This window comes from Emys orbicularis, chromosome 5, assembly GCF_028017835.1.
Source record: "Emys orbicularis isolate rEmyOrb1 chromosome 5, rEmyOrb1.hap1, whole genome shotgun sequence".
NCBI lineage: Eukaryota > Metazoa > Chordata > Testudines > Emydidae > Emys > Emys orbicularis.
In genome coordinates, this window is record NC_088687.1 from 34993961 (window position 1) to 35007393 (window position 13433).

At 42.1% G+C, this 13433-nt stretch overlaps 1 protein-coding gene across 2 annotated transcripts in view; it reads left to right on the forward strand.

Moving 5' to 3' along the window:
- Positions 1-13433, forward strand: part of MANBA (mannosidase beta) — a 65669-nt gene that overhangs the window by 13214 nt on the left and 39022 nt on the right. For both annotated transcript variants that reach the window (XM_065404603.1, XM_065404604.1), the window contains exons 4-7: positions 1452-1622; positions 5355-5478; positions 8791-8966; positions 12654-12764. In XM_065404603.1, coding sequence (XP_065260675.1) covers positions 1452-1622; positions 5355-5478; positions 8791-8966; positions 12654-12764 — 582 coding nt within the window. The remainder of the gene's footprint in view (positions 1-1451; positions 1623-5354; positions 5479-8790; positions 8967-12653; positions 12765-13433) is intronic.

A 13433-nucleotide genomic window follows, 5' to 3' on the forward strand; every position in this document is an offset into this window, starting at 1 on the left:
CTATTCTGTGGAGGCTGCTTATGTTGTAATTTGTTGTGTGGTGGTCTGCTGCCTGGTCAAGGACAGTGGCTACTGATTGTGGAGAGGGGCAGGGGCACTTCCGCTTGGTAGAAATTCAGGAACAAATAGCAGGCATGCCACAAACTAATAGTGTGGAGAAAACACTAATAACCAATTGAAATCTTCGTTTTACTGGGTGAAATTAAATTAGGGGTGGGTATAGTGGTGCGAGCAGAAGAGTTTTAAAACTAAATATGTACCTTTCTGTCCATCCACAAATAGAGGACAGTCTAACACCGTGGTGGGCAAACTTTTTGGCCTGAGGGCCACACTTGGGTATGGAAATTGTATGGCGGGCCATGAATGCTCACAAAATTGGGGGTTGGGGGACAAGAGGGCTCCGGCTGGGGGTGCGGGCTCTGGGGTGGGGCTGGGGATGAGGGGTTGGGGATGCAGGAGGGTGCTCTGGACTGGGACCAAGGGATTTCGAGGGCAGGGGGGATCAGGGCTGGGGCTGTGGCGTGGGAGAAGGTTGGGGGGCAGGCTCCGGGCAGCGATTACCTCAAGCAGCTCCCAGAAACAATGGCATGTCCCCCCTCCGGCTCCTATGCTGCCCCTGCAGCTCCCATTGGCTGTGGTTCCCGGCCAATGGGAGCTGCGGGGGCGGCGCTTGAGGCGGGGGCGGAGTGCAGAGCCCCCTGGCTGCCCCTATGCATAGGAGCCAGAGGGGGGACATGCCATTGCTTCTAGGAGCCGCGCGGATTGGGGCAAGCTCCTGATCCCGCTCCCCAACGGGAGCTCGAGGGCCGGATTAAAATGCCTGGAGGGCCAGATGTGCCCCCCGGGCCATAGTTTGCCCACCCCTGGTCTAACAGGTTAATAAATAAGTCCTACAGAGAGTTCTTTGCTCAGTGCAGAGATGCTAGAGTATCTATACTTTAGAGACGGGAGTGGAGGGATGGGGAACCATACTATGCCTTGGCAGCAGAGGATTGTATAAGGTGCAGCTCGGTACTCAGTTTACCTAAGATCAGGCTCTGAAGCTCACCCCCCCCATCCTCATGCTTCACAGCCCAAGCTACATCTTCAAAGTGTTGTCTGCATAGCTATTTTTAGAGTGCTAGTGTGAGCCTGCTAGCTCAAATCTGTCAACCTGGGCTGGGAGGCTCACTTCTGCGGGCTGTATAGACATACCCATAGACTCCCATTGATTGCAGTGGGGCCTAGGGGTTTGCCCAGAAGGAGCTACATGTAGGACTTAGTGTGCCTTTTTTCTTAGTTTGAGAAGTATTCTAATTTTCTTTTCCTCCAGTCCTGCAACCTGTAAAGACTAGTTCACAAACATATTCAAATAATATCTATATAGTCTAAAAGGAATATGCCAATCTTTATAAAGCTCACAGCTAAACTTCAGTGGTATACCGTTTTGTTTTTGTTTTTTCCTGGTGCAGAGCTTTGATATTACCAGTGTAATCAAGGAGGTCAATTTTATTGAGGTCCGTTTCTTATCAGCCATTTCATATGCAGCAGAGCAGAGCAGATCTCACAGAGCATACAGGGTGCCTCCACAGTGCCCTCCACCTGTACAGAAAGGGGAGTGCCATGTTAATTTCATCAGAAAGGTAAGAGCAAGATCATGTGTGTATGTGACTAGAGGCTTGGATGCAGGAATGCACAATGTACTGTCATAATAAAGGTTTCAGAGTAGCAGCCGTGTTAGTCTGTATCCTCAAAAATAACAGGAGTACTTGTGGCACCTTAGAGACTAACAAATTTATTAGAGCATAAGCTTTCGTGGGCTACAACCCACTTCTTCGGATGCATATAGAGTGAAACATATAATGAGGAGATATATATACACACATACAGAGAGCATGAACAGGTGGGAGTTGTCTTACCAAGTCTGAGAGGCCAATTAAGTAAGAGAGGGGAAAAAAAAAAAAAAACTTTTGAAGTGATAATCAAGATAGCCCAGTACAGACAGTTTGATAAGAAGCAAGTGTGAGAATACTTACAAGGGGAGATAGATTCAATGTTTGTAATGGCTCAGCCATTCCCAATCCCTATTTAGCCCTGAGTTGATTGTGTCTAGTTTGCATATCAATTCCAGCTCAGCAGTCTCTCGTTGGAGTCTGTTTTTGAAGTTTTTCTGTTTTAAGATAGCCACCCGCAGGTCTGTCAAAGAATGGCCAGACAGGTTAAAGTGTTCTCCCACTGGTTTTTGAGTATTATGGTTCCTGATGTCAGATTTGTGTCCATTAATTCTTTTGCGTAGAGACTGTCCGGTTTGGCCAATGTACATGGCAGAGGGGCATAGCTGGCTGAGCCATTACAAACATTGAATCTATCTCCCCTTGTAAGTATTCTCACACTTGCTTCTTATCAAACTGTCTGTACTGGGCTATCTTGATTATCACTTCAAAAGTTTTTTTTTTTTTTTTCCCTCTCTTACTTAATTGGCCTCTCAGACTTGGTAAGACAACTCCCACCTGTTCATGCTCTCTGTATGTGTGTATATATATCTCCTCAATATATGTTTCACTCTATATGCATCCGAAGAAGTGGGTTGTAGCCCACGAAAGCTTATGCTCTAATAAATTTGTTAGTCTCTAAGGTGCCACAAGTACTCCTGTTATTTTTGTCATAATAAATGCATTCTGAAACCTCTGGTGTAATTTCATAACTAGGGCATATTTTTCCTAGCAAAAAATCCCATAATCCAAAATATAGATGTAATCTGTAAGAAGCATAAAAAGGCTAGGGTAGCTATCTGTGTGACAAGAATTTTTAAAAGGTTATCTTTGTCAAGATGTCAGCAAGCAGACTGACAGCCAGAAGGGTGTTTCTGTGGGGGGCAGATTGTGTAGTCACTATCAATCTATCCACTGGGTGAGTTTAGCAAGGAATAATGACAATAGTTAGCTGTTCTGAGTGCCAGAGTTTATTGCCAAGGCTGTGGAAAATCTCAGCCAAGCAACTTTGTCAGTGTTTGCCATTGCTCATGTGCTGTGCTATTTATACTGTGCAGCTCTGGCATGTACCGACAAGAGTTATCTAACGGAGAGCCCACTTTCATCTTAAGGTGTTGTGAAGTGTGATATATTTATATATTTATATAGATATATATAAAGTTAAAATTACAGACTAGCACAAAACTACCAAAGATGGGAAACGGTAAGTTTTTAGTTCACGCTGTTATAACTACCTGTGGCAGAATATCTTCTGTGTAGGATCTCACGCTGTTCTGAAAGAGCCTTGCAGTAACGAGGCACAATTGGGAAAATAACGAGTTTCAGAATTGTCTTTCTTTTGTTGGTCTGTCACAGTTTAAATGCCTTCCCTGCTAAGTGACCCCTGTATTCCCAACAGAGAACTACAGATCCTCCATTTTCAATAACCTCAAACACCATGCTCAGAATCCTTTTGACCTATGACTGAATGTAATTCCTCTGGAACCTGTCAACAGAGAGCTTGGTGCCTTGTTCCCCAAAGCACTCCGTTCCCTTCTCCTCTTGGGTCTGAGGAAGACATTTGCCTTCACAACCATTACAATCCCTACGGATTGCAATTAGAACTATAGCAGAACTAAGCATTAATTTCTGGGCCAACCCTGATTATCCTTGCTGTGGTTGAATTTGATACCTAAGTGGGGAGAAGTATGGGGGGTTCACTTTTATTATGAAGGTTAATTAAATCTTGGAGAGTTGTTTAATCCTGCAGAGTCCATATGTTGTTTCCACTATGTTTGTTAGAAATCAGTTCGGAGGGGAAGGAGCTTGAACAGCTGTAGTCCTATTTATAGAGGTGAAATTGCTAGGAATTATTTTTATACTTTGCTGGGCTATATATTTAAACTCGTAAGACTTGTGGAAAGTACCTTTAGTGATTTTATCCTCAAAGGAATTGCATTACTCTACTTGCAGATTGCTTGGAATGTTTCCTAAAACGGCTTTCATTTCAAACATGTGGGTATAACAGCAGAGCTGCCACATTTGAAAGTAAATAAACACAACATTTTTAAAGTTCGTTTGAGTCTTACCATTGTAAAGTAATGGAACACTATGTATCTGTATATGAGGTTCAGTATTAAGAATGTTAAACTCATCTAAATCTTCATGGGAGTCTTGCGGCCTAATCACCCCAAGCCCACACTGAAAATGTACCTTTTAATACATTTTGCTCTTGTGGCTTTTTACAATAGCTGGTGAAAATATAAGGGATTATATTAATGAACCTTGACGGTTTATCAGTGATACCGTTTTTAAAAAGAAAAAGACTATTCCCAGTCAGGACTGTTTTCTAAGAACTGGTTGTCCCTGCTGTTAAATTTGAAATTGGTTCATTGCTTTCTTCCTAGAAGAAGCTTTTGCAACTTGATAGACACGCAAGCTGACTCCTGTGATGCAGGGAAAAGGCTTGACTAACACACTGTTGCTTGCCAAAATTAGGATGCTTCAGCTGTAAATTATTGGTCTCTAAATTTAGAGCGGTAGGTCACTGTACAAGACTTTAACAAGATCTATTGTATTTGCACGAGGGGGAGGACGTTGTGGAGCGTGGAGGTCAGCTCAATAGATGTCTTAAAGGGATGCTGTTGACTAAAAATCAAGTCAGTTTTTAAAAATAAATTGAAGGTCGTTTCAGGTGCTATGCTTGGCCATGAGTATTTAATTCTGCCAATTTGCGTAGTCACAATGACATTTTTCTATTTTTTAAACGTGGTTTTTTGTCTTCCTGTTGCTGTATGAAAGAACCATGCAAACAAAAGGGAGAAAGAGTGAACCTGTTATACACAAAATGCACCAAACAAACACACTGAATCTCTAATCTCTTTCAGTTACACTAGTCTGTGTTACTGGTAACAATAGTAGACATAACATTTTCATGCTTCTGTGATATTTCGTTGATAGTATCCCTTTAAATTATTGTAAACACCTTTATCCATCAATGTGCTATTCCTTTCTTTGTCTCTTACATTTAAAATTAAAGGTTGACTTTAAGACTGTGGATAAGTCAGAACTGTTTTGAGAGTAACTGCTGGTTTGCTGCTATTGAATTTTTTGGTGTTTTTTGTTTGTTTGTTTGTTTTTTTAAGGGAGGGAATAGGTGTGATTTTGCTCTCCCACTGATTTTGTATGGTTTTAACTCTCAGCAGATTTTAGCCAAAGAGTAAGGAAAAGATATTGTATGTTCTTCCTGAGTTATTGGAAATTGGAGAACCTTTTATTTGGTTTATAGGAATATTTTATTTAGATACAGTAGATAATTTTTATAAAGAGTCTGTTTATTGTCTGGAACAATAATAGTCCCTATGTGAAAAATACATACTTGTGATACATCTTTCTGTATTCCAGGAACAATCTTCGTTCAGTTGGGACTGGGGTCCCTCTTTTCCCACTCAAGGAATTTGGAAAGATGTTAGAATTGAAGCCTATAACCTTTGTCACCTGATCTACTTCACTTTGACCCCCAGCTATGGTAAGTCATGATGATATTGCCCTTTATTCTTGTTTCACTTGAGAAATACAGCCGTCTTATTCTAAGTTCAGTTACTTAGTAAATTGGAATAGGAACATAAGAACTGTTTTTTGTTGTTTGTATGGACAGTGCTGAGTACAATGGAGTCCAGATCTCATTACTGAAGTATAAATAATAATGGTAAAATTATTGAAAGTCCAGAATGCAAACTCTGTATTGCATAAAGAGACCAGCAGTGCATCAAAAAATGTGTGTTAGGTTTATAATAGTGATTTATCTCTGTCCTGTTCTGTTGTTTTAGAGCATTACTTTTGCATCAGCTGGTCTGTTCACTTAAACTTCCCATCTAAATTGCTCTCTTCTCTCCCCTGACTCTTACACTTTCATTTAAAAAAACCCAAACAGATAGTGCTGCTGTTTGAGCAGTAGTTCTGTCTTGAGTTGACAAGTACAGTGTCAGCACAGTTTCAACAGGGCTGAAATTTCAGGGCTTATGGAAGAGACTAGAACAGAAAAGCAACTATGATGTGCAAGGATTGTTTTTCTCAAGCTGCAATTTGAGAGGACTTCCCATTGCATGTTTGCCACCTAACCGGTTTCCTTGCCTGGCTCTGCCATTTGTTTGTCTTTCATTTGTATTGAAGATTGTGGAAGCTGAACAAAATTAGTTTATTTTCTGTTTCAACTGTCTGCAAGTGTAATGCATGCCAGTAGAGACCACCCACACTACCCTCCGCTCCACGCAAGACCCACTTAACATAGGGCGGGTGGGTAGTGTGCGTGCCCTCATCACTGGGCTGAATTTCACGCTTTACGAAGAAAGATGTTGTGTCTAAATGGAAGGGGAAGACGTCACTTCCCTGGATGCTTTTATAGCTTCCAAAAATAGCTCCAGCTCTCAGCCAGAATTAACGTAGTTGAAATTTCAATGGAAAGCCTCAGCATAGACTCAGTACAGCTTCTGGGAAGTTCAGATATGTAAGTGCTGCCTGGTTCCTCCCACATCCTCACAACTCCACCTGCTGGCAGCCAAGGGATGGCTTGTTGGATAAGGCAGCAGGGCCTTCTCATTCGGCAGATAAAGCTTTCGGAGTCCAACCTGGAGACCGAGCTCATTAAAATTAAGAGACTGAAATTTGAAAGAATAAACAATGAATCAGCAACTTGTGCTGTGTTGAAACAGCGCAGTCACTTGTGTTGCTTGCCAGATCGTTGAGTCATAGCCTCCTGACCACTGGATCCCTAAAGGAGCCCTTGTTCCCTTTTTTTTCCATCTAGTGCCAGGAGTTCAGGAATGGCTTGGCCTCTCATGCAGGGGAAGGGAGGGGGAAAAGTGCATCTGGGGGAAAGTTGATGGTTTTGACCTTTATGTAGTGTCTCTAACCTTGATTTTCCCCACCCACAGCTCTCATTGACTTCAATGTGAATTTTGGGTGCTCAGCACTTCTGAAAATCATGCCCTCTGTGCAGGCGTGATGTCAGCTTTGGGCCAAATTCATCCCAATGAATTCTCTTAAGCCAGTGAAGTTACACCAGGGATGAATTTTGTTTGGAGAGAAACTGCTTTCTCTTTTATCCCAAATCAAAATGGAGATACTACAACTTAACTATCAGAAGGAAGTAGATCTATGATACACACAGAGAGGAAATTGGCAGTTAACAATGGAGATTAAACAAAAGGATTTTATAGTCCTGTTTTTTCAGTGGTTCTTGCATTGTTATATTATTGTACAGGCAGAATGACCAGTGGAAGAAACAGAAGCAGGAAAAATGATTAGACCAGTGCAAATTTTCTTGTAATAATAATAAAAAAATACTAAGTCTCCACTGTTTTGTTTGCCTTTGGGCATGCACAGTATTCAGCTGTGTTTTGCCAATATCTTTGTTACAAGAAGAAGGGTAAGAAATACAGGGCCACAGCTGAGACTACTACAGAAACACTACCGGGTACCTCCATTTGCCATCACTAGACTCTGCTGCCCCACACCCACTCCAAGAGGGATGACCCCTGTGAGGAAGTGGGGAATACACACGTACACACACACGTACACACACACGTACACATGTCCTTAACAGGAGTCCAAAGAGCTGCATAGATGTTCATGGGTTAAACTTGAGAACCCCACCCCCAGGAAGCATATTCAGCTGGTTTATGCAAAGGAAAGGGTGAGCCAGCCTTTGGGTATACATAGTTTAATTACAAAGTTAACACATTAACAGGAAGTTTCAGCAAACATTAGTTGGAGATACCCCTTTCACCAGATTACCTTGTTAATGAATCATTCTTTAAGCAAGAGAACACTTTGGCATAAGTGCAGAGAGATAGCAGACAAGTAGTCATTAGCATGTTTCCTCTAACACGCTTCAGTGACAAAAGAGAAACAAACATACGGACCCATCAGGTTTAGACACAGTGGGCCCAATTCATCCCCAGCATAACTCAGTTCATTTTATCTAGTGACATGGGGGGTAGGGTTGCCAGGTATCTGGTTGTCTACCAGAAAGTCCGGTTGAAGGGGGACCTGGTGCTGCGGGCGGGGGTCGGGTGCCGGGTCATCAACCTGCACCAGCCCCGGCTCAGTCAGGGCCACCACCTACCTATGTCTCATGGGCAAGCAAACTCCACATCAGGGGCTGCAGCCCCAGAGCAGAGGGAGCACAGCTGAGGGCGGGAGGGAGGTGGAGAGGATCAAGCAAGAAGGAAAGGGAGATCATTGGCCTCGAGGGAAGAGGCAGAGTAGGGGCATGGCCTTGGGGGTGAAAAGGCGGAGCAGGGGGCGGTGGGAGCTTCCGACACTCCTGCTGTAGTGTCCGGTTTTCAATAATTAGAAAGTTGGCAACATTAATGGTGGATGAATTTGGTTCATTTATTATTAATACTGTTTTTGTTCAATAGACAAAAGTGATTATGTTGCCTTGTGATTGCGACCTTTCCCGAAGAGACCTATGCTCATATGAATACTGACAAAGCAAACATGATGACTGTGGAAGTTGAGTGGGAAAAGTTCCTTCTTAATGATAAAGAACGAGAGCTTCATGCTCTGTGTTGTACAGAACTTTCAAGGTTGTATGTTGTTTAGGAATGGGGGGAAAAATGAGTTACAAATTTCGATTACACTGTGCATAGTCCTTGTCTGAATGAGCAAACGTAAACATAGGTATCAAATGCACTAAACAGTGAAGCGTAGGTCCTGTTCAGAAGCAAAACAAAATTGTGTGTGTGTGTGTAATTGTATCTTTAATAAGACTAGGGACATGTGAATTAGTTATGTATAGAAATATAAATAAATACAATTTGTTTTCTTTGCTTAGTGAAGAGTGCTCAGCAGTGGAGTCTTGAAATAGAGTCTGTTTTTGATGTAGTCAGCTCAAAGCCAGTTGTTGGTCTCGTGACAGTGAACATTCCTAAGTTGCAAACACAGCAAACCTATACTACAGAACTTCCTCCTGGAGAAGGCAGAATTGTGCTGCTCGTAAACATCAATAAGGTGAGGGGGTGAATCCTGAACAGTCCAAGTAACAAAACGTTTCCTTCTGGTTGCTTGAAAGAAAATGCAAGATGTTTCCAGCACAGTTTTAATTTTCCCATTCACTTTCCTCATCTCTGCTGTGTTGACTGTGCCTGACGCCTTTTAGGGCAGGGGAACAGCTCTCTTACCTTCTCACAACTGACTCCTCCATTAGGACACCAAAGAGCAGTGTGGATGGGATATCTGGCATTTCACTCCTAATAAGTGAGAGACAGAGAGAGGTCACATCATCTCTTGCTTTTGTTGGCCGGGAAATCGTTGTGCTGGTGTTAATCCTCAAAACCCTTCTTGATGTTGGTACATATTGTGCAGATTATCCCACATCTACCTACTGTGGGTTTCTTTCACCTTCCTGTGAAGCATCTGGTACTGACCACTGTCAGACAGGATACTGGACTACATGGATCTCAGGTCTACTCCAGTATGGCAGTTCTGTGATCCTATATGATAGCACTATTTCCTGTCCCAGACCATTGTTTTCTGGGCAGATAGGTACTGTTGTTGTCAGGATGCAATATGTTTGGCCCTTAGAGGAGGAGGGAAAAGCATTCCTCATACAAACAGTAATGATACCTTTGTATACCTAAGGGCAAACGAGTCATGTATAGAATTTGGCTAGCCGGGAGGAGGGTGCAAAATTAGTGAAGTTGCACCTCTTTCACTAGTTCTGAATTTAGTCCCTTGAGTTGAGGGATCCTTGAAGACATGTGGAGTGTCAGAGAAATGAAGCACTCCTTGGGAGAGGAGAAACACAACTGAAAATAGATATACACCCTAGAGTTAGAATGAACAGAAGCTCTCTCTGTCCAACCCTTCTCCCATCCCGCACCTCGCAGTGGGTGAAAGGCTAGCTACTGGCAAGGTTAATTTACATAAATTCTAATTTCACTTCCATGTAGTTCCATAGTGTTTTGTGCTTATGTTTTTAGGAATTCTATTAAATTTGTCCTGTAAATGTAGTTATGAAATTATTAGAGAGACTCTGGAGAAAAGGGTCAGCCTGTGCTGAGAAGTAACGGGCTTGTATTGGGCAATGAGCCCAGGATGAGTAAAATGGAGTAGTGGTTCTTTCCTGCCTTGAGATCTGGACCTAGTGGAGGTGCCTCTACAGAACTGAACCTGACAGCAGCGGACCTGAACCAGGGTCTGGCACTAGCTGACCAGAGCAGGAGCTGGTGATGCTGACTTCTTTGGAGTGGGGCAAACAAGCTGAGGGGAGCCTCCTCCCATTTGACCACCACTGAGTCTAATTGGATTTGTGGGTGTGGACGCTGTTGAGAACAAGAATCTTGGGCTCCTGACAAACCCAATTAATAACCTCTGAGACTATGGGGATCTGCCATACCCTTCACACATTTTTCTGGCTTTGTTAATTTAATTTTGCTATGTAATTTAAATGTGTAGATTTTTTCCCCCTGTTGAAAGGTATTTGGTTTATATTCCCAAGGACTCCTATGTGCTGTGTGTGTGGAGAAGAAACACCTATTAAGGTGAATCTGGGAGTGGAGAGTGGTGTGTGTGGCCAAGGTTGATTCAGATGTCTTCATTATTTTAAAAGGGACTATTATTGACCACTGGCAGATGGCTACATGAAGAAGTACAAATATCAAGGCTCTAGAGGGTTTTGTTTAAAAACAAATATTAGCCTTTAGTGAGCCTTTTTAGTCTGCAGTAATACATACAGTGTGATATGAAACTGAACATGACTTTGTGCTTTGGTGCATTCCCCCCTCCTCTGCCCCGGGGAAGAAATTGGTTAATAAAATACAACCCTGAGCCTGAGAGTAGTTTGTGAGGAAATGGTGCCCTCAGAGCAGAGACAACAGTGTGTTGTTATTCTTCGTACATAAAGGGCTTTTGCTGCATGAATTCACAGCAGCTGATTTTACAAGAGACACAGCAGTGTGCTGTTACATATCTATGAGCCAGACTGAGCCCATACTCTGTGCAACAGATTTGCATGGTGTGACAAACAGCAAGACCTGGCAAGAAATGAATTTCTGGTCAATGAGAGCTCACTTCAGATGATGATCTAGGTCCGAGACTGCTCAAGTGGATTGTAACAACCTGAGATGTACAATAATCACCCTGAAATTCACTGCACAGTGTTTTCTTGCTGTTTTGAAATTGCTTGCTTATAGATGGATATGGGTATGACATCATTACCAACCAATAAGAAAGCTCCATTTGTGTCTAGCTTTCTAAAGCCACTCCATATTTGATGAGGCATGATCTGATTTTTATGCTTCAGTTTTTATCCCTTGAATGTCCAGATTAGTACTCGGACTATTGCTTAAGATAATTCCAGATCATGGAAGCTGAAATAAGTGGCTGTAGCTGATTGTCTGGGTATGGCTACAGCAAATCATATTACTGAGGTGTTCTTTGGCCTGGTTTTATGCAAAAAGATCCTGGCACCTCTTGCATTAACATATTCTTTGTTGATCCTTCCTTTGTTTGGTGCACATATTACTGCTTTCTTTCCCCAATTTGTGTACTGAACTGGTGAATGCAGCTTATAGAAAGTTATAGAAAGTAAGTTATAGAACTGGGCAGCTATAGTATGTTGTTGGCATGAAGATATAACTATATGAAATGGATGCTGTTAACCTTGCGCCATCTCTTTTGGGAAAACAAGATGATACTAAATCACAGGGGGGAAGTTCCTTTTTTTTTGTTTCCAGAAATTAAATCAATAAAAACTAATAATATGGAGGAAAAAGTCAAAGGCCTGAAGCCTGAGAAGGGGATGGATCCTTTTATTTTATTTAAAAGCTCAATTTAACTGAACCAGTGAGTGCAACCAACATTTGACCCGGATTGTACTTGAAGAGGTGGCTACAGGTAAATATTTAGTTTCACACACGATAGATGAGGGGGAAGGTTTTCAAAGGTACAAATGGCAATTAGGTGCCTATCTCCCCTTTCCATTCAAATGGGTATTATCATTATTATTTATTGTTATATTGTTGTTTTATTTATTAATAATGTTTATTACAATAGTGCCTGAGGGCCAGCCAAGAATGGGGCCCCATTGTGCTAGGTGCTGTACAAACACAGAGTAGGAGACAGTCTCTGCACTGAAGAGCTTACAGTTGAAATAGATGAGACAGATACAGGGTGAGGGACGGGGTAGAACACACAAGCAGGGATGGGGTAGAACACACAAGCAGGGATGGTGTGAGACTGAGGGAGGAAGAAGGTGCGGGTTGAAGCAAACGGCCGATCAGCACAGAGCAGAGAAAGTCCAGTCCAAACTACAAAATTCTTCAAATCTCCAGAAGTCACTGCTCTGACTGCTTCTGCTTTGACCAGCTGGAGTCTTCGACCGGCTCCTCTGCACTTTTCCCCCAAGGCCATGTGTTGGTTGGGGGGCGGGAGGGAGGAAGGGGAGGAACTTCCGGGATTCTAGTGCCCCTGTAATGGGGTGGGTCTCCCCTGTACAGTTCTGGTGCTGTGGGGCGGGGTGGCCCTGGCTGGATCCCATTTTATCCCCTTCCAGCTGGGGCCCAACTGCCATTTATGTGTTTGAAAATCTCCTACTGGATGCACAGTTGTTATTGTGAGACACATGCCTAACTTCACACAAGCTGTTCTGACCTTAGCTTCTAATTGTTTTTTGTTTTTGTTTCCTCCCTCCTTAAGAGTGCTACAGTGCAGACTTGGTGGCCTAGTGGCCATGGAAACCAAACTGGATATGACATGACATCAACTTTCAACATGGGGGCAGGATACAAGATTGAGAAATTTTCAAAGGTACATAAATCCTCTCAATTAATATGGTATGTAGGAAGTTAATGTCAGGAAGCGTCACTGAATAACCCAGTAGCTCTCAAGCAGTATTAGAAAATGTTCTGCTGGGTTGTAATTTTTACACAAGACCATTATTTAGAAACAGGATTTTCTGGAGCCCTAGATATAAGGTAACTAACACGCTGTCAGCTTTCACTTGTGCCGAAACCTGCACTTCCAGTCTGACTAGGGGACAACTTGCAAACTAATTTGAAATTTAAAAAAGAAAAGGTGTTTTGTTTGTTTTTAAAATTCTCAAACTGAGGGGAAAAAAACCAACCAAACAAACTAAAAGCTCTTTGTTTAAACATTGTGGGATTTTGCTTGTCATCTTCAGGTGTGATAAATTATATTATGTAATGAACATGAAATTTACCATTGATGGTTTGGTAACACACATTGAAAAAAACTTGTGTATAATTATATTTAATTTGTTTTTAAAAAGAGAAGTTTATTTGGAATTTCAGTGTATAAAACTTTTGGGATGTGCTGTGAGGCACAAATTTGAAGTAACTTCAATTACTAGAGCATACCGGATATGTTGAAAAGACACAACTGTATCACAAATTTGAACGCCTAAGTAGCAATTAGGTACTTTATTTTACCCAATGTAATAGATTCTGTAAAGTACCT